The 22,681-nt window shown below is 39.4% G+C and overlaps 1 protein-coding gene across 4 annotated transcripts in view; it reads left to right on the top strand.

Moving 5' to 3' along the window:
* The window catches only part of pde4ba (phosphodiesterase 4B, cAMP-specific a), a 142,032-nt gene that overhangs the window by 101,950 nt on the left and 17,401 nt on the right, over window positions 1-22,681 (top strand). For all 4 annotated transcript variants that reach the window (XM_079376699.1, XM_079376700.1, XM_079376701.1 and 1 more), the window contains one exon: window positions 1,855-1,904. In XM_079376699.1, coding sequence (XP_079232825.1) covers window positions 1,855-1,904 — 50 coding nt within the window. The remainder of the gene's footprint in view (window positions 1-1,854; window positions 1,905-22,681) is intronic.

Below are 22,681 nucleotides of genomic sequence, written 5' to 3'. Positions count from 1 at the left end.
CTCCACCAACAGGGATGATGTCAGTAGTGCAGACCAAATAAAAGCTTGAAACAGTATTCTTAACCCCTTAACTCCCCCCCCCCCCCCCCCCCCCCCCCTTGAAAATAGACTTGAAAGTACACTATTTAAAGTTAAATTCTTATAATTCATGAACGTTTTTGAATACAGACCTAAGGTTGGTCTCTTTTTAAAGAAGACAATCAGCAGATTATTGCAGAAGTGAAATCATTTCAAAAAATGAAAGTAAAAGTTATAAAAGTTTAAATTTACTGGAAAGAAAATCTACTGTACCCTTTTTATTTTATAAAAAAAAAAAATTGTAAAAAATATTTTACAAAATAGGTTTTAATCCAAATTTGGCATAAAATTAAAGCCATATGTCTAGATAATTTGTGTTTCTAATTTGAAGTTAAAAAAATGTAGGTTACTATTTTGTTTAGGCGTTATACCACAAACAGCCACCGGGTGCCATTCAAACCCCATTGAATTATTTTATGCATTTTTCTGTCACAAATGTATCAATTTCTCTCTCAGTATTACTCCTATAACAAAATAACCACCAAATATGGAATCTTTGTCAAGATTATAAAAAGTTTTGATTCTATAATGTAATACATTTGGAATATGACACCTCCCACTAAGGGGGAGGAGCCCGCTAAAAGAAATTAAAGTACCATTTCTATGGTAATGCAATGTACGATTTCAAAACGGTTTTCACAGGATGAATTTTGAGGTTTTAAGCTTTCAAATGATATATAATATATGATGATAACTAAAACGTGATAGAAAGAAAAGGAAACTAATAGAATTTTTGTGTCAAAGGTCAAAGCTCCTGTTATGCTGTATATGTTTTGAGGTGCACTCTTGTCATAAATTAATGTTGCTAAAATGCCATTTTAGTCTTAAAAGCTCAAATAACACACTTTTATTGTATGAAATTATTAATATGTTATGTGCTTCACATCTCTTGTATTTAAGCTTTACAAAATGTAAATAAATAAAAAAAATCATAAAATGTAGTATAATATTAGTGTTCTTAATTTACTAAAAATAGTTATAGTTATTATTATTAATAAAAAATGATAATTATATATATATATAATATACATTTTAATTATTCTCTTTTTTACAGTCCACTCTGTAGTTTGTAGGACCACCCACAAGAGGGCAGTCTTTCCAATCATTTGTTTTATGGACTCGGCCACCCATGCACTCTGACATTTCACTAGAGCCATTTTCCACTTGACATGTCACCAGTTTTCAAGATTTCAAATCCCCGCCAAAAAGCACTTGCCTACAGAGAAGATTTCCACATGCCCCTAAGTTCCATTATTCCACCTGAGAGATGAGGGTAAACGAGGAAAAGGTGTTTACTTGGTGTTATTCATGGAACAACTATTTTGCCCTTCCAAATAACCATGGATCTACGTCAGGGCAATTATACCGCACTGTTAGAGGCTTTTGTTGGGTTCTTCGCTAGTCTGTCCAAGGGCAACCCAGTTCAGATGAGCTTGCAAGGAAATTCTACGGAAGTATGTATGGAAAAAAGGACACACCCTGTGATATCATAATAATAAGTCTGTATTAAAGAGGAGTGTCACATCAAATCCATGATGCACTTAAGAAAAAAATATATTGCAAAATGCACAGGCTTGAATAGAGCTTCTTTCATTTTTCTTTAATGTGGAAATATGCTCTTTGCTTTGACATTATGCATCCTGTTACAGTTAGAGATGACGCAATGGAATGACACACAGAAGTGTTTGAATTTTAGGGGTTTTCTGCTTGTGTCAATTGCTTGCTTTTATTTATTCGACCACATTTTCAGTAATTCTTCAACATTTCCTCTTGCAGGAGGTCCCCCGTGTCCAACCAGCCCCCCATCACCAGAGTGTGCCTACCTGGTAAGACCTATAACTGCAAAAATGTATTAAAAATGAGGTCCTAAAGTTGTAGAGCACTAGTGAAAATCCTTGTATTTTTCAGAATTTTTAAATTACAAATTATACTAACAACAAACTGATTTAAAGGAATAGTTCATTCAAAAAATTTTAATTTGCTGAAAATTTACTTGTATCCTCAGGCCATCCAAGATGTAGATAAGTTTGTTTCTTTATCGGAATAGATTTGGAGAAATTTAGCATTACATCAGCTCACCAATGGATCCTCTGTAGTGAACGAGTGCCGTCAGAATGAGAGTTCTAACAGCTGATAATATAATCCAAAATAATCCACATGATTCCAGTCCATCAAGTAACATTTTCTGAATTGAAAAGCTGTGTGACCAAAAACACATCATTTTTTTAAACTTTTTTTTTTTTACTTCAAATTGTTGCTGAGATCTAAAATACTAGTCCTTTATCCCTAATATTGCTTTTTCCTATGATAAAAGTTGATCAACCACTGTTTACAATTAGAAACCATCCAAAACAGTTCTCAACAAACATGTCTCTGAATTTTGATGTGAGAGGACAAGAGGGGATGGACTTTTTTACTGATGGAAGTGTGATTATGGATTATGGACTAGCAAAAAGTTTAAAGTTAAAACACCTTAATGATGGATTTATTTCTTGTGAACATGCAGCTTTTCGCTTCACAAGATGTTAATTAATTATTGCAATGTTTTTATTAGCTACACTGATTTTGTTTTATACGTATTTATACGTATATATATGTATCAAATTCTAGATATTTATTAATTACTCTTTGGATTAAAGACATTTCCCATACTTTTAAAATAACTCCATCTTAAAGTTAAACACGTGTTTTGTTGTGCTGTGTTTAAGTATATTTTTAATGACAGAGAGACCTCTTGTCATGCTACGTGACTGCTCACGCCGTTGCCCTCTTGTATCCCTCATCATCACTCATCTCCACCGCTGCTTCTGCTGATTGGCCCGGCAGTGGTGAAATGTTTAGTAGACTCACGCACACACACATTCAAGCACGGTGCCCATATTAGTGGCTGTTTTGTCTATTCGCTCAGAACGTGTTAGACTATAGGAAAAGGCCCTGGCTGCTACGTGTTGGTCTCTCACATGCATGCACACCTGCCAAATACAATAAAACAACGGACAAACAGGCTTGCCACAGCAGAAGGCTTAGTATAACGGGTGGGAAAATTCCTCATAGTTCACTCTCTGTCCTTGAGGATGGCTCCCAGTGTGATATCAGAGAACACGCCAGACAGAGATTTCAGAAGAACTGTAATCTATGCTAACTAAACAGAACAAGGCCATTCAGTGGAGCCTCTATTATACTGCCCAGACTGTTTTCTTAGAAATGTCAAGAAAACCTTGGCGGAGTGAGGTCATTTCTGAAGAATAATATGAGAGAGATTGTTCACATTTAGAGAAGGAATGGAAGAAAAAGGCTGCATAAAAATGCAATCTTCAACAAGTTTTGTTTTAATTAGATGCAAGAAGATTATGTAGTTGACTGTATTCTTGTAACACAACCTTATGTATCAGATCATAACTCAAAAACCAAGACAGAAAAATTAGCTTGGACAGAACATTCCCATATCAAGAAGCATTTACTTGAGAAGCAAAATTACATTAGACATAAAGACTTGTTTTCTGAAATATTAAGTGAGTTTATGCCAGATATCTGCATGTAGGGTAAGAAACAAAACTTGTTTAAATTATAACTTTGTACTGTGAAAAAAATTAAACTGAGAGATAATAGAAATACTTTTTGCAGTGTAAAAATAGTAATAAGAGGTAGAGAAACCTGTCTCCTCACTTGGAGGAGACAGGTTCGAATCACGGCCCAGCCACATTTTCTCTCCTCAAACAATTCCTGTCCTTCTCTCTACTATCTGTATAAATAAAAAATAACAAAGGCCCCCGAATAAAACAGGCTTAGGAACTTCAGAGAGCACTCTGGGGGAAACTTGTGTCATAAAAAAAAATATAAGCTTGAAAGCATATAGAAAATGTTGAACTGTTAGTACAAATACTATAGATTGCTGGTGTTTGACCTGTACAGTCTGTTTTGGTGGTTGTAATTTGGATGCTGTATTCACAATCAATATGTTTCTAGGAAAGATGGAAAAATCGAATAGAGTTGAAGAGAAAGGATATAATATGTTGTCTGTGTGTCTATCGTTTATGTTCTTGTTTCAGGAGGAAAAAGTATAAAGGGCACAGGAGTTCAGCTCCATGTAACACTGAGTAGTTTCAGTAAAACACACTTGTAATGTCAATAATCAGGCCAAACAGCATTCAATGCGTAATGTGGAAGAAAAGTGGTAAGTGCCATTATACTGAAGCGAAGAGCATGAGAAATGCAGTCAGTAGGAGTTCCTGTCAGGTGCAGTGGGTTGTGATTGACGTCAGTCAGCTTGCATGCGGCTTTGTTGACTTCCTCTTAAACCAGACTGAGATTCACTTCCTGATGCTCTTCAGGCTTGATCGGTCTTGATAAGTGCCTGCTATTATGCAGCCAGTAAAATGTTATACTTAATCACCTCTTAGTAAGCTGTTAGTTTTGTTATGTTGAAAAAATGCAGTTGTCATGCAGAATTCATGCATTTGTTTACAACATAAATGGCACTTTTTTTGCAGAGGTTTTGCATGGCTTCTTAAAGCTTTTATGTATCAGATAATGCTATACTGTATGTAAGATGTATTACAACAGTATTTAATAGAAATATAAGTGCCTGTGTGGTAATGTACTGTAAATTATTCTGGGCCTAATCTACTTTCAATCATATTTTTGTGATGCATGATAAGAAAAAAAGACTGCTGTCATTGTTTTCTTTTCAGATTAGTCCCTTTAACTCTATTTAGAAAAAAACCCTGCCACTGCAAAAGCATAGATACTTTCTCTTTTCCAAAATCTAGTATGCTGCCTACAGAGACAATATTTTAAGAGATCAAAAGGGCTTACGGTGTGAATGTCTTTCTATATTATGCTTCCTCCAGAAACACCTTTTTTTTAGCCAAATTCAAAGGCAGCATAACATGCCATTTTGACAGTTGAGGCAATCTTAAAATGGTAGTGAACAAAAATAGCAAGCACTTTTTTTTTTCTATTGCCCTTAAAGTTATTCCAACAATAATGTTCTTTGGTCGCTTTGGTGTGGACTTCCATATTCTCATAGAACTAAAATGATTAGCAGTAGTTTACAGTTATTGTCATATTTATCATCCTTGGTTTGAACGGGCCTTTAGCGTAGCAACATGCTAATGTCAAGCTCTATTGAAATTAATAGCGAGTCTGGATTTTGTGGCAATTGCTTCCTGTGTAGAATGTTCCAAATCGCTATTACTGTTAGAGGATGTTCACACTTAGTGTGTTTCTCTGCCTGGCTTCTATGTAAACATGTGGTAGATAGACGTGTTAGCGCTCACACCTCGCATCTTATCTCTCATCTCGTACATGACACCCACTGTAAAAACGTGGCGTTTATTTCAAAAGAAATTAAACTAAAAAAAAAAAAAACTTACAGGAACTCCACTGCCCTTTTAAACACAAAAAAACACAAAAAAGTTTTTTTGTGAATCACCACTTAGAGTGTAGCAAGGCAGTTCACTACATACTGGAACAGAGAAAGTATGTTTTTGCAATGACAAGGCTGTTTTTATTTATTTATGTTTTTTAAAAACAGGTAGCGGGACTAATCTGAAAGAAAACAATGACAGCAATCTCCATTCACAGTGTAACCCCCCCCCCCCCCAATGCATGCAGAACTGTAGTGATGTAACCATAACCGAGACAATGAGACGGAGCCACTGACTTATTGCCTGCACCTAAACTGCCTCCTGTGTGTCATACAAACAGGGTCATTGGGCAGGAAGGAGAGCGCAGATTTTTCCTGTTTTTCCCATACCGCTGGAATCCTCCGGAACCCAGGAGGTGTTTTTCAGTGTGCGAGTGTTAATTCCTCGCACACACAGGTCGTGAGATGAACTTGTCTGTGGCTTAATGACCACATGGGGAAAATAGGATGTAGACTGACAAATACCATTGTCTTCTCTTTCAACACACACTGATGCGGACACACGCGCGCTCATAATGTCTGCTGCCTTGTGGTTTGTTACACTGTATGCAATGAGCTGAGAGCTGAAAATTAATATTTTGCATCCGCAGAATGAGTTTTTCCACATTGGTTTGTATGTGTTTGTAGGGTTCATTTATCCATGATTTGTGGTGTATGAGGAATTTGTTGTGATGGCCAGAATTTCCTGTCTCTGGCAATGTTTTTAGGGTTTTTGTGAGCTCAGGAAAGTCACAGGTAAGACCGTGCTGTTCTTCATGCTGAGGAGAGCAGACATGTTAACGACTGCAGCGGTTAATCAGGGGTTAGGACAAGATAAGGAGGAGATTTGGATCTTGAGAACTGATCATATATCAACATCTAGAGTATTTACAGAGAAGGCAGATTAGCCCTGGAGTTTATTTTATGGCTTGTGAGAGATACGTTTCAGAGAAGTATACAATAGCAGTGTTTGTTTGACTATACTGTAGTTTACTCTATGAGATTAATTCATGACTGACATCTCTGCACATACGTATTTCTATATGGAAAACATCAACATGTATGATGGTTGCATCACCTCAGGCAGAACCAGTAGAAGGGTTCGTGGCACTTTGTTAGTGACATTGTTTTGAAAACTAAGGGAATATGTTAGGTTCCTTATTCCCATCTTCCTTGCTCTTGGTGCTCAAGGACTTTCTGATAAAACTTTTACTTGTTATAGAGCATAATTCAGGGTGTGGAAGCACACAGTGAACTTGTATAGCATTCGCACCAAGTACATTTTTTCATTAAAGTACATTTACATTTTTAAGTACATTTTTTCATTAAAACATTTGGTGGTATCCAAAATAAAAGTTTTTGTTTAAATAATAAATGTGTGTGTACTAAGTATATATATTATGTATATATAAATACAAACACATACATGTATATATTTAAGAAAAATATGATATGTTTATATATTAAATATATTTATATATAATATAAAATATGAGAATATGTATATATAAATGTATAAACGTAAATATTTTCTAAATATATACTGTATGTGTGTGTCTTTATATATACACATAATAAATATACACAGTACACATACATAATGTAAACAAAAACTTTTATTTTAGATGCGATTAATCAGCACGCATTGTACCAAATGATTTATTTAAATGTAAGTGCATAGTAGTTAAGGCCACCTAATATAAAGTGGGACCAAACATTTTCTGGTGCATTAGCATAAAAAATAATCAGATAATCTGACATATCATGACATCTAATCATCCACTCATGACATCACTCAAAACATTTACTTGAAAACTTTTATGCATATTCAGTACTTCATACTTCAGTACATCCTAGCTGGCCTGCGCATTCACACGCACGCAGTTATAAGGTCAGCTTACTGTAACCTCTGTAAAACATAAATAAGTGTTGTCTGCAGCACGTAGAAGAAGCCACATGACTGACAGCTGTAATGTGTTCACAGAGTACCTAGAGCCGGACAGTGCAAGGTTCTTATCAGCTGGCTGGCCTAGTTTGGAATTGAGCTGGCTGACTTTCTCCAACTGAGTCAAAACTAAGCCCTTTAAAACATCTGAGTGCAATGAAATGGCATGTTATTAAACGTCTCTTTTATTTCCGAAAGGACGAATAGTCTACCCAAGCTTGTCAATAAGAACATCATTTAATTAGTCTTTACTTCACTTCAAAGTTTTCTTATCTGTCATAACCTGTGTTTGTTTGCTTAGTCGTTTTGGAATCCACGGCTTTCCCAGCAACCAGATCTACCCAAACATGGTGCCAGGAAGCTCTGGTCAAGGGCACCTGGATTGCAGCGTGCAATTAATTTTAATCCGAAATGATACCAGTGTGCGATTCACCCTGAAAAATCTACCAAACAATGTTGCCATGGCTATCATTTCCTGCCATTGCTCTATTACAGTATCTACTACATGAGCTAGATTTAGTGACACTTCCAGTCACAGTACTAGTCAGGGTGCATAGTTTTAGGCTGTCCGTGTTTGTTTGTGCTAGACTTGCTGAGCAGTCACTCTTATGTCCAGTAACTATGCATTTCCTTTTCCCCAGGGGAAATTCTTTCTTTTCCATTAAACTCTTCTCTGTCACTTTCAGTAATGCTTGTCTAGGTCTATATTTAGAGTGAATTCTTCATTGAACTGTCACCATTTCAGAACCAGTTACTCATAGTAGCCCCACATTTTCGGACTGCATTGCTACTTTGAGTGATATTGTCTAAAAAAGTGATCTTGATTTAGATCAATTTGAAATAGGTCCCCAGTTGCTATGTACATTGTAGTAGTGCATAATGCACCATATCATGAATATTTTATTTTATTTTGTCATTGTTATTCTAAGGTGGAAATCTCACTATTTGCAAACCATTAACTATGACTTTTGCTTCAATAAACTCCCAATTTGCTGCTTATTAATCGTCAGTAAGGTAGTTGTTAAGTATAAGTATTGGGTAGGATTAGGGATGTAGAATATGGTCATGCAGAATATGTAAAGCACATATTCTGCATGACCATATTCTACATCCCTAATAAGCACTAATAAACAGCCAATATGTTAATTATAGACATGCTAATAAGCAACTAGTTAATAGTGAGAATTGGTGCCCAATTGTTTTTTTTTTGTTTTTCTTTTTTTCTTTTATTTCTTTTATTTTATTTTATTGTGTGTTTTGCTTTTGTTTTTATTTGCAATGTCAGGAAAAATGCACATTTTTACAATGTTTTTTTGCTATCTTCTACATACTCTGTCCTCATGTCACTCAAAACATGTATTTTTTTTACTTATACAAAAGGTTGCTCATTTTTAAGTTTCTTTGCATAGAAACATCATCTAAATGAATAACAACATGAATGGTTATCAGTGTGAAAATAAATCTCATCTTGCTGATGCTTGATGACATGCTCATTTACATAGTTATTTTTTCATGTTTTTCCAAAAATCAACAACTTTCATTATAAAAGGTATGGTTCTGGTCATGTATTGAGAGGGAGAAGTGGCCTGGGAATGCTTTCCGGGAAAACCTTTGAAGTTCTCGGCTCAGCACTCTTGTGCGCTCAAAGTACTGAATAAGTGTGCAGATTGTTCACGTGCCACACGTCCAAGCTTAACCCACAACTCAAGCTTTGATCCGTGATGCTTACGTCAATAGCAAGCTATTCATGCTGAACCTGAATCAGCTTCATTTTCTACGTTTTTATAATAAAGTGGAAAAGATCAGATTGTGGCTCATTTAAATCTGAATTTGCGTCACATCTTGAGGAATGGCTTGCTTGTTTGGGTTTAATGGTTTAGATTAGGATTGACAGGATGAAATGTGATCTCAGATCAAAATGTTGTGGGTAACATTCCCTCTGAAGTTATTTCATCAGCAGGGGTTTTGTTGGCTAATGATTTTAGTGTTAACAGCTTTAGCTTAAACAAAACACTCAAACTCCCCATCTGGTATTATCTGGCAGGGCTGTTTTTGGAGGTTGTTTTCACTGGATATCACAATGGTGGTCTTTATAGTGGTCCACCCAAGGGAGCGAAAAACTGCGTCAGTGTCATTGTCACGGCTATTGGGGTCATGCTTCAGAATGGCACGAGAGGTAATGCCTCATGTGTTAAACCGCAGGTTCAGTTTGCGCACGAGTGGAAATATTGTGAATTCAAATGGGACTTTGTAAACCGAGCGGCCACAAATGTTTTGGCTAATTCCTCTGTTATCTGGAGGCATGAACTCAGATTTCCCTTCCATATTAACTGATATTTTATGAGAGTTTATTATTCATTCTTTTTTTCTCCATTGATTTGCCAACACTACATGAATAAAGTTCAGCTCACAGCTTGATGGAAGACAAGAGCACCCAGGGTGTAGGAAGGTCTTTATGAAAGGTGAAGATTATGAAAAGCTCCAAACAATGAGCTTTGTATTTACACTTGCTTGTTCATTTACCACAGGAAAGACCATAAGAAGACATTTTATGGTTATGACTAGGAAGAAAGACAGACTCTTCCTGTTTGTTCTGCACGGATATGCAAAAACACGCATACCTGGTTAGCTCTGTTGTTTTGCATCCATATTTCCATAAGAAAACGATGCAGGGTCCATCCATTAGAATATGCGTCATTACTTATGTGTTTGTGCATGATATTTGTTTAGTTGAAGCATGCAATATTGCTTGGCATGCAATGGGATCCAAACGTCTGAGATCAAATTGAAGATTTTAATTAATTTATTTTTTAGCGTGTCAATGCACATTAATAAACACCTGTAGTCCCTGGACAGAATCTGGAATGTAATTTAAATCGTAAAATAAAATTTTAAGATTTTGAGCATGAAAAAAATGGATAAAAAAGAGAGAAATTTCTTGGCAGAAATTGCTACAGAAAATATTAATAATTTTGTACTATGTATAGGTCACTAATCAACAAAAATAAAATAAAAAAATGAAATAAATAAATAAAATAAAATAATAAAAAAGTGTGTATGACTTTTGGACCAAACCATATAAATCATTGAATCTACCAAAACCATTCCAGGAGAGGAACTGCAAACTTAGTAGTAGAAATCTCTTTTTTGAAAGCAACATGGTACCTCTGGTCAAATCATTTCCATTCATCATCTACCTCAGGCTCGGGTGTCATAGCAACCACTCTAGCAACAGCCCACCCAAACAGGCAGGGTCTGGCAATAAAGTGGGAAAACGTCAACAGAATGAAAGCCTTTGAGGCTGGAAGACCATGATGGGTCAGTGATATTTAAGTACACCACATCCTTACCCAGTAAGGGACTTGTAATGTAGCTGTAGAGTCTAGAGACATTTTTCCTTAGCCTTTGTGTGTGTGGCTTATGTGTCTACGTGACCGTATCTGCATTTGTCTTCAGTATTTGACCACTAGCTGACTTAACTGATGTGTGTGTTTGTGTGAAATGTGTACATGTCATCACAGCCCCACTGCCTGACTGATGTCTTGATTCTGTGTGCAAAAGTGTGGAATGCCACACTCTCTTCCCAAAGCCCCTGGTCCACTGTTGGGTGCCAAACCGACTTCAGATCCCTGCCCTGCACTGTGTTTATACACACAAGACCCCTAGAGACGGTGTGACATCATCAATAATATTTTCAAACACCTCTGGTCTCCAGCAAGGGGAGTATCTTTTTGCACAAAGACTTATAGGAGGCTGGATTGAAACACGCAAAGTGCGTCATGCACGTCTACATTATGTATTCATTATGTGATATCCAGACAGATGGCATTTATATATTTTTTTTTTTTCTGGTTGTTAAAAGCAGCTGGATTCACTCTGAACCCCACATTGTTCCACTATGTAATAATTATGGTATGAATGATAAGACCAAACCTCTTGGCATAGTCTAAAGACAGGTGTTTTCAAATGCCAATATAAATGTTATATACGCTACACCATTGACATCACCTTGGATTGTTCAGATGCTCGTACTGAAGGACTAACATAGGTCTGTTGAGACACAGGGCTCCTAAACTGTTTTGATGATATATTGCAATGGCAGCACAAACCCTTTTTCTCTCCAAGGAATATTACATAACTCACGGTTCTCTATCAGTTTTTGTCTAATCAAATCTATTATAGTTTCATAGAAACTTCATGAATGTTCTTCACCAAGTGCAAGACATTTACATAATTTCTTAGTATATATATGTACTGTATATTTACAATTTAAATAGTCAAATATATTTTAAATGTGCAATGTCTAGTGAACAGATATTATAATGTTGTAGTATGCAACTATGATTTTGCATGAAATGTTCTTGTGGTTTGTGTCTGTGTTAGTAGCTAGAGATAATCGTTAGTTCAATTTGGACGCCTTGCCCAGCACTTTTCTTTTAGGGAATGACAAACACATTCTCATGGCTAACTATTTTTTGTTTTGGCGAATATGTGGTTATTTTGTATGAATTCATACAATTTCATTTGCACGTTGTACAGTCTGTCTGACAGAGTGCACCTTTGCATTGTATGTTCTCTGTACAATCACATTTTACAAATTCGTACAAAATCACCACGTCGTGTATTTTTTATCCGTCATATCCTGACAAAAGCGATTCTGCTTGCTTAGCCATTTCAGAATCCACAGTTTTTCCAGCAGCCAGATCCACCCAAACTTACTATTTCTCATGAGATTGGGTTGGCAATGACCATTAAACAGGGATTTTCTATATTTTGGCGGCCTTTGTAGGACATTGGTTTATAGAACATTGCAGGTCTTAAAGGGATAGTTCACCCAAAAATGTAAATTCTGTCATTAATTACTCACCTCATGTCGTTCCAAACCCATAAGACCTTCGTTCTGCTTCAGAACACAAATTAAGATATTGTTGATGAAATCCGAGAGCTTTCTGACCCTCCATAGACAACAATGCAACTGACACGTTCACGTCCCCAGAAAGGTAGTGAGGACATTGTTAAAATAGTCCATGTGACATCAGTGGTTCAACCGTAATTTTATGAAGCTACGAGAACACTTTGGTAACACTTTACTTAAAGCTTTTATGTATAATTCATTAAAAAGTGTTATTATAGGATAATGCATTATAATTATTCATAATGTGCGCTGTATTACATTATATCTTGTCGTAAATAATTATAACCAAATTTAAAATACATAGTGTAACAATGAATTGATAAGTGTTATAATGTATTAACTGTGGTTACAATTATTCATGAGATTGTATAATGTATCACAAGGCATAGTTAATGCATTAAAACTACTTTTATAATGCATTATACATAAAGGCTTTAAGTGAAGTGCTGCCAATACTTTATTCTTTTATCATACATAGAACCCACATGCGCTGTGCCTTGTTTACAAGCAGAGGAATGCACATGCATGCGTCGTGGTACTCTTGTGAAAGGCAGTGGAGACTGATCCAGAAGAGAAGAAATCGTCGAATAAAGTTGTTACTTTTGTTTTCTTTGCATACAAAAAGTGTATTCTCGTAGCTTCATAAAATTAAGGTTGAACTACTGATGTCACATGGACAATTTTAATGATGTCCTTACTACCTTTCTGGGCCTTGAACGTGGTAGTTTCTTTGCTGTCTATGCAGAATCTCTCGGATTTCATCAAAAATATTTTAATTTCTTCTTCGTTCTGAAGATGAACGAAGGTCTTGCAGTTTTGGAACGACATGAGGGTGAGTAATTAATGACAGAATTCTTATTTAAGGGGAAGTCGTGGCCTAATGGTTAGAGAGTCGGACTTGTAATCCGAAGGTTGCTGGTTCGAGTCTCCGGCCGACAGGAATTGTAGGTGGGGGGAGTGAATGTCCAGCGCTCTCTCCACCCTCAATACCACGACTGAGGTGCCCTTGAGCAAGGCACCGAACCCCCAACTGCTCCCCGGGCGCTGCAGCATAAAATGGTTGCCCACTGCTCCGGGTGTGTGTTCACGGTGTGTGTGTGTTCACTGCTGTGTGTGTGCACGTTGGATGGGTTAAATGCAGAGCACGAATTCCGAGTATGGGTCACCATACTTGGCTGAATGTCACTTCACTTCACTTATTTCTGGGTGAACTATCTCTTTAAGATGAATGATTTGGCATCTGGAGTTATGCTGAACCTTGGCATCTGTTACCAGCACTGACCTGCTAGCAAGAGTCAGTTTGTAACAACGAGTCTTTAAAACAACAGTGTTTTAAACAGTCTTCACAAGCTCAAGCAGAGTTAATCATGCCAATAGGAGCAAGAGGTCTATGGCTCGAAAACACTCTGCTATCTTTACTCACAGGAATTAAGGGGCATAGCTGGAAAAGCAGAGATATTATGGGTCAGTCAATCTGTCAAGTGTTGGAGTCAGCTAGAAAGAGTCATGTCTTTTTCTGTCAGTCTGTAGACCTAACGCTTTCAAATCTCAAAACAAAAATTGTAAAGTCCCAGTCAGGAATGAGCATCTTAAATACTCAAAGCACTACCTCTTTTCCATATATATATATATCAAGCTTTGTCCAGACAACAGTGTTGATGAATCTATTAGCAAATGTATACATTTTAAGATGAGTGGTATTCAATGAGAAGAACAGATGTCAGCTTAGACTGCTGTCTGAGAGAAGTCTGTCTCGGGTTTTAGCATCGGCTCAACTGTGGTGCAGCTTTTGAAAGCTGGGAGCATGCACCCTGCTAACTATTTGAGTTATGCCATTGACGTCAGCACAGCCATAAAGCAGACAAACTGCCCTTCCCCAACGAACAACCCTGCCAAATGGCCTGCATGTCTTCAAATAAGCTCAAAGAGAAAGAAAGAGAGAGAGAGTTAGGAGTAGATGCTTTTGTTTGGGTGTTTTAATCAGATTTAAATCATCTGTGCACAGCTGGGAAAAACAGTCTCTAGTTATTTAAGAGAACTGAGACAAAAATGACATTAGTGGCTCAAAGTTTTATTTCCTTTTCAGAATATGAGAATGAGGAAATAAATCACAAATAAAAACATGTGTGAGTCAACTTATTGGAAGTTGTTTATGCTAAAGCAGGTGAACTAACAGGTTTGTTGGTTAGAATTTCATTAGAGAGGCTTTTTAACGTTCATTCCGACACGTGCATACTTTCCACTTTTGAGAAACTTTCACTTAATGCTTCACATTAGACAACACACTATTATACTAGACTGACTGCTCACAACTTTTAATTAAAGGATTAGTTCAACCAAAATTAATTTTACTCACCACCATATTTAAGACGTAAATATTGAATTACCCATTTTTTGTTGTTCTATGAAAACAAGTAGATTTGGCCTTCTACCCAACATTTCATTTTGTGTATGACGAAAAAAGGTTGGAAGAACATGATGGTGTGTCAAAAAATTATAATTTTTGGATTAACTATCCCCATAATGATCTCTATTAAGTTGTTTGCTGCCAGATTAATGGTCTAATATACCTTGTTGTTGTTGTCGTTGTTGGGAAACTTTAACTTTTGCGAAGAGATACTTGTCAAGCATGAAGAAATTCATGCATATTAATCTACTATGAATTTGTCTTTATATGTGTATATGTAAAGAAAAAACAGGTTTAAGTAGCTAAACCTTAAGTTTAGCTTTCCTTAGCAGCGGTATGATTGGTTGGCATTGTTGCATTATGGGAAATCACAGGTGAATGAGTTGGGATGCTCTAGACACGTTGATCGTAAATCTTTCCTCTCGTGTGCACCTAATATATCCTGTCTATCCTGTTTCCTGAAAGAAAAACCAGAGTGATGGAACAGTGGTGAGCATGATGGCTGCAGGTTTGTTTATTACAGTGTATACTGTAAAATAGTTTTTAGCTTTTAGTTGGTAATGAGTCGTCTCCACCCAACTCCCCTCTGCCACCCTTTATTCCACCCCAGTTCTTTCATTTATATGGATTTGTTTATTGAACACAGATGAAGTTACACGTGAATTGAAATGTTGGCGAACTCCAAATGGCATTTTTGGCATTTTCACTGCTACCCTCAGGGTTGTTTCAAACTAGAGTGGCCAAGAGACAATATTGGAGTTTTTTTTAATCGTACAAGAATCTTACATACATTTGCTACATCTCCAAACATAATTTTTTGCTTGTAAATGCTAAAAAACTAAAGTGTCAGTGGCGTACAGTTGCAAATACACACATACAGTATGAGAGAGTAATGCACTGCCCTTGTGGGTAGGACATCATAATGTTTACTTCCAAATTGATTTCACCCATTATTTGGCTGCGATTCCAAAATGATTAAAACTCCAGCTGGTATCCATTAAAACATCCATCGTGAATTTCTTCTAGCATTGCACATCATCATATGCCGCTGACCCCAGATTCCCTCAGGAATCTCTGTTGGCGTTCCAGTAATGGTAAGAGTGAAAGAAAAACCAAACCTGACAAAAGTTAGAACTAATTGGGTTATGTTGGCTTCCTAGTCTATGTAATGGGGTTGGAATGGGTCAGCGAGTTACTGACAACAGCCCTATTGAGGTCTGTCAATACTCTAGACTTTGGTGGCAGGGTTCAAGCCAGGTGAAAGGACAAAGCCTTCCCTGTGTGTGTATGTTCGCTTTAACCACCCAGGACCTCGTGAATACAAGTTTGGATGTTGTGTGGTCGCTTACCCCACGTCCCCTCACTGAACTGACTATTGACTCATGAAATTCTGCTCGTCAATTCTGAATTTAATGGAACAAATATGGAAACTTCCAGATGCCACTGTCAACAGAGTGATCTCATGCGGATTCTATGTGTTTGTACATAAAGAGAACATACAGTTTGCTGCATTTGGATAGACACTGAAATGTAAAGTATTAACATATTGACATATCTAAAAAGGATTGTAAACCATTTTACACAAACTTTAGAGACATACACATCTTTAACTGGTGTCAAATCAAACGTTAACATGTTTTACTCATTTTGCTTAGTTATTATAAAAACAATCAAATCAACCAGTTGTTATGCGTCGGTGGTTGTAGCAATAGAGGCGCAATACGAAGGAGTAAACAAAAAGGAATATTCTTTAATCAATGGCATCAACACACATAAGACATTAGTTAACTTAAGATCAGACAAACACAAAGGCAAAACTGAGGACTTATAAAGGGGCTGGAACAAACGAGGAAACAAGGTAATTGAATCAAACACAGGTGATGAATATAACTAATTAACAAAACTAGGTCAGAAACTAAAACAGGAAGAACCAAATAAGGACAAAAAGGAAACTAAACAAACAGTTCTGTTACAGATATCGCCCCCCCTCCCAGAAGGTGCGTCCCGCACCGTAACAGTAACATCGGGGAGGGGGGGCAGGCGTCCTGGAGGCTGGAGCAGAACCAGGCTAGGACAGTGAAGCCTCCAGGACGGATCAGGAGCCTTTGGAGACCATGTCAGGACTGGAAATTCGGGAGGCCATGGCGGAACTGGAGACTTGGGAATCCATGGTGGATCCGGAGCCTTAGGAGGCCATGGCAGGACTGGAGATTCGGGAGACCATGGCGGATCTGGGGCCTTGGAAGGCCATGATGGGTCTGGGTCCTCGGGAGACCATGGTGGATCTGGGGCCTTGGAAGGCCATGATGGGTCTGGGTCCTCGGACGACCATGGCGGATCAGGGTCCTCGGGCGACCATGGCGGATCTGGATCCTCGGGCGGCCTTGGCGGATCGGGGTCCTCGGGCGGCCTTGGCGGATCGGGGTCCTCGGGCGGCCATGATGGATCTGGGTCCTTTGTGGCCTTGGCCTTTGGCCTGGCCACACAAACTGCGGCTATATGGCCCCCCCCCAAAATTTCTTTGGGAAAGTTCCCCTCTGGGGCCCACCTTGGAGGAGAGGGTTCTTGCGGGCGCTCTGGAGGAGCGGACTCTTGGGGGCGCTCTGAAGGAGCGGGCACTTGAGGGCGCTCTGGAGGAGCGGGCGCTCTGGAGGAGCGGACGCTTGGGGGCGCTCTGGAGGAGCGGACTCTTGGGGGCGCTCTGGAGGAGCGGACTCTTGGGGGCGCTCTGGAGGAGCGGGCACTTGAGGGCGCTCTGGAGGAGCGGGCACTTGAGGGCGCTCTGGAGGAGCGGGCACTTGAGGGCGCTCTGGAGGAGCGGGCACTTGAGGGCGCTCTTGCAGCGCAGACACTTGAGGGCGCTCTTGCAGCGCAGACACTTGAGGGCGCACGGGAAGCGCGAAGCTGGATAGAACCAGCGGAGACGAAGGAGAGCTGGACGGGACCAGCGGAGACGCAGGAGGGCGCTCTTGCAGCGCAGACACTTGAGGGCGCTCTTGCAGCGCGGACCCTTGAGGGCGCTCTTGCAGCGCGGACACTTGAGGGCGCACGGGAGGCGCGAAGCTGGATAGAACCAGCGGAGACGAAGGAGAGCTGGACGGGACCAGCGGAGACGCAGGAGGGCGCTCTTGCAGCGCGGACAATTGGGGGCGCTCGGGAGGCACGAAGCTGGATAGTACCAGCGGAGACGAAGGAGAGCTGGACGGGACCAGCGGAGATGCAGGAGGGCGCTCTTGCAGCGCGGACACTTGGGGCCGCTCTGGCAGCGCAGGCACTTGGGGGCGCTCTGGCAGCGCGGATTCTAAGGGGCGCTCTTGTAGCGCGGACATTAGCATTAGAGGGCGCTCTTGCAGCGCGGACATTAGAGGGCGCACGGGATGCGCGGGGCTGGACGGGACCAGCGGGAACTCAGGTGGGCTGGACGGGACCAGCGGGAACTCAGGTGGGCACTTGCGAGGTGCCGGAATTGGTTTGCTCAGACGAGGAGCAGGCACAGGAAGGCACTGGCGAGGAGCTGGCACTGGAGGGCGCTTGCGAGGAGCAGGTACTGGATGGCACTGGCGAGGAGCAGGCACTGGATGGCGCTGGTGAGGAGCAGGCACTGGATGGTACTGACGAGGAGCAGGCACTGGAGGGAATGACATGCCCTCAAACTCAATTAAAATCCCCACCGGCACCTGTTTTTCCCCCCTCGGTGGTTCGGGGGAACCGTTATTGGCGGCGGAATCCCTTTTCTCCGCGGACGGCGCAACGTTCATCGCCCCTCGTGGCGGAATCCTCCTCGCCGTGGGCGGAACATTCATCGCCGTGTACGGCGGGATCCTCTTCGTTGCCGACGGCGCAACGTTCATCGCCCCTTGCGGCGGAATCCTCCTCGCCGCGGGCGGAACATTCCTCGCCGTCTCAGGCGGAGCGAATTTCATTGGGGCGGTGGGTAAGGGTGTGCGGCGAATGGCGACCCGTTTTCCCCAAAACGGGTGGCCAGGGTAAGCCGCTACAGGCAGCCCGACATCCCACGCAGCACGGGCAGGGGCGAGCCGCGAACGGCGGCGTGAACCCCCGCAAACAACGGGCACAAGCTCCAGCTTCCTGAGGAGATCTCGTCTTCGGTAAGCGGTCTGATCTTCTGTTATGCGTCGGTGGTTGTAGCAATAGAGGCGCAATACGAAGGAGTAAACAAAAAGGAATATTCTTTAATCAATGGCATCAACACACATAAGACATTAGTTAACTTAAGATCAGACAAACACAAAGGCAAAACTGAGGACTTATAAAGGGGCTGGAACAAACGAGGAAACAAGGTAATTGAATCAAACACAGGTGATGAATATAACTAATTAACAAAACTAGGTCAGAAACTAAAACAGGAAGAACCAAATAAGGACAAAAAGGAAACTAAACAAACAGTTCTGTTACACCAGTTAGTTTCTGTTAATTCAGTATTTTTTTAAGTTGTGGGTTAAAGTTAAGGCATAAGGGAAATTTCTGCAAAAAGGTCTGTTGTCTTTTGTTAATAATATAGCAATGCATAAAGCAGCTCACACAAAAGTCTGTTTCAAAACAAGGTAGTTTCTGTTGGTTAACACGGTGAATCTGCATGACCAACTAGAAATTGTTGCAAAACCTTTGTTCATTGTTGATCGTGTGGATTCCTATTAAAATGACTGGATTTCACAGACAGAATTTTTTTTGTTTTTTGAGCAATGCCAAATTGTGACAGCACCTTTATAATGAAACTTTACAGGTGCATCTCAGAAAATTAGAATATGGTGAAAAAGTAAATTTTTTCTTGTAACTTATTTCAAAAAGTGAAACTTTCATATATTTTAGATTCATTACATGTAAAGTAAAACACTTCAAAAGTTTTTTTTGTTTTAATTTTGATGATTAGAGCTTACAGCTAATGAAAGTCAAAAATCAGTATCTTAAAATATTAGAATATTTACATTTGAGTTTCAATTAATGACCATCCCTACAGTATAAATTCTGGGTATCTCTTGTTCTTTGAAACCACAATAATGGGGAACACTGCTGACTTGGCAATGATCCAGAAGATGATCATTGACACCCTCCACAAAGAGGGTAAGTCACAGAGGGTCATTACTGAAAGGGGTGGCTGTTCAAGGAGTGCTGTATCAAAGCATATTAAATGCAAAGTTGACTGGAAGGAATAAATTGGGTTGGAAAATGTGCACAAGCAACAGGGATGACCGCAAGCTTGAGAATACTGTCAAGCAAAGCTGATTCAAACACTTGGGAGAGCTTCACAAGGAGTGAACTGAAGCTGGAGTCAGTGCATCAAGAGTCACCACGCTCAGACATCTTCAGGAAAAGGGCTACCAAGCCACTTCTGAAACAGAAACATCGTCAGAAGCATCTTACCTGGGCTGTGGAGAAAAAGAACTGGACTGTTGCTCAGTGGTCCAAAGTCCTCTTTTCAGATAAAATTAAATTTTGCTTTTCATTTGGAAATCAAGGTCTGGGGTCTGGAGGAAGAGTGGAGAGGCACAGAATCCAAGCTGCTTGAAGTCCAATGTGAAGTTTCTGAAGTCAGGGATCATTTGGGGTGTCGTGACGTCTGCTGGTGTTGGTCCATTGTGTTTTCTCAAGTCCAAAGTCAATGCAGCCGTCTACCAGGAGATTTTGGAGCACTTTATGCTTCCATCTGTTGACAAGCTTTATGGAGGTGCTGATTTCCTTTTCCAGCAGGACTTTAGCACTGGCCCACAGTGCCAAAACCACTTCCAAGTGCTTTGCTGGCCATGATATTACTGTGCTTGATTGGCCAGCCAACATGTCTGACCTGAACCCCATATGGAATCTATGGGATATTTTCAAGAGAAAGATGAGAAACAGTCGATCCAACAATCCAGACGAGCTGAAGGCTCAATAGTGCCTCAGCAGTGCCACAGGCTGATCGCTTCCATGGCATTCCTCACTGATGCTGGAGTTTGTGCTAAAGGAGCCCTGACCAAGTATTGAGTGCATCAATGAACCTACTTTAAAGAACTTGAACTTTTCTGTTTTGCAAATCCTTTTTTTGATTTATCTTAGGAAATATTCTAATATTTTGAGATACTGACTTTTGACTTTCATTAGCTGTAAGCTCTAATCATCAAATTTAAAACAAAAAAACTTTTGAAGTGTTTTACTTTACATGTAATGAATCTAAAATATATGAAAGTTTCACTTTTTGAAATAAGTTACAAGCAAAAAATAACTTTCACCATATTCTAATTTTCTGAGATGCACCTGTACATAATAATAATAATAATAATAATAATAATAATATTGATTGCAAACATGAAAACCATTGTTTCAACTCCAAATATGGACCTACTGTTGATATCTGTTGTTGTTTTCTAGCTCTACCTATGTTTACAACTGATTTCCTAAGTCCTGCTATGTTTTTCATTGCCTTATTGGGCAAATGTGAGTTTTTTAGCTTGGAGATGCCAGATGTGTGTTTCGATGAAGGGGCGATTTTGACTATAACTGAACAAATGGGTGAAAAATGAGCAGAAGGGTTTGGATCAAGACTGGGCGGGAGTTTTAGATCACTGTTGCTTGGTTCTTTGTGTGCCATGCCGTATCGTATAATTTCACTCTTGGCAGTTATTTTACCAAGTTTTGGTTCTTGATTCTGAAGCGTACCTTGTAAATGAGTGTAGAATATGTCTGGAATAGTTTTAGAGAGGCTGACGGACAGCTCTGTGATGGAGAGAGAAGAACTGAGGGGGCTGTTTTTCATCAGACAGGCCTTTTAATTTGGGTGGATTTGATCTGGTCTCTGTCTCTCTCACACCCACACATGGAAATGGGGCCAAGTTTGTATCACAAACTGGAAAAAAAGAGAATGCTTTAACAATTAAACATATTTAATTGAATATTAATTTTTTATGAAAAACGCTCAGCCATCAATAGCATGTTAGGAAGAAACTTGTCAATAACTCATTGGCTGTCCTTTGCCATTTTCTCTTTTAAAAATGTGGCTTCAAAGTCTCATGTTTTGTGTGGTCTAACATGCCCAAATCAACAAGCACCCGTTTCAACTTCTGCAGAGGATTCCCATTCATGTGGTCGGGTCGTCTCACTGCGGTCTTTTCCAGCACTCTTCGTTTATTCAATGTGTCTGTTGTTGAAGTCTGCAGAGTCAAAACAGTGGCTTCTGCCTCCTAATGGAAAACATTTTATTTGAAAATTGCCATGTTGAGACGAAACCACCATAAACTGAACTCAGGGAATGTCCCACATAGTTCTATGATGCTCCACTGTTGCATCTAAAAGTGTGTAACATCTGTTGAGAGGGGTTATTGCATCATACATGAGCTCAGTATCGTCTTTGTACAGTTTCAATTACAGAATTGTCTTTCACATTCATTTTGAAAAAAATCAAGATCCTCTAATTCTTCTTAGCCATGCTTAAGGCTCAGAAATGAAGCTACTGTATTTGCTTTATATTAAATTGTCTGTATGATTCTTTGGAGGTTAAAAAACTTATGTCACAAATTACTGGCACTATCAACCCTCACAATCCTACAAATTGCTGCATGGTCTGTTAATATTGAGTAATATTTCACTGTGAGGTCCACACCAGTGTGGGTGCATAGTGGACACAAAGGGGGCACTCTTGAGCATCTCTCTAAAACCTACAGTACAATGGCAAATAAGACTCTTTATGGTCTCAAGGACTTGACAGATTTTTTAAGTAAAATATGCACAAACCCAAAGAGAAGTAATTTCGATTGAATTCCTATTTATTTTTATAGCACTTATGACAATACATATTCTTTCAAAATAGCTTTACAGAGAATTTTACCATTTAGCAAGATGACAGCGAGGAGAAGTTCCACAGAAAAATACTAGACAAACTATACCTAAAAAGATAGGAATGCTTTTTTTTTTTTTTTATTATATTATTTTATTTTC

This window comes from Barbus barbus, assembly GCF_936440315.1.
Source record: "Barbus barbus genome assembly, chromosome: 25".
NCBI classification, from domain to species: domain Eukaryota; kingdom Metazoa; phylum Chordata; class Actinopteri; order Cypriniformes; family Cyprinidae; genus Barbus; species Barbus barbus.
The sequence above is the reverse complement of the archived record's forward strand: the minus strand, read 5'-3'. Positions and strand labels throughout refer to the sequence as shown.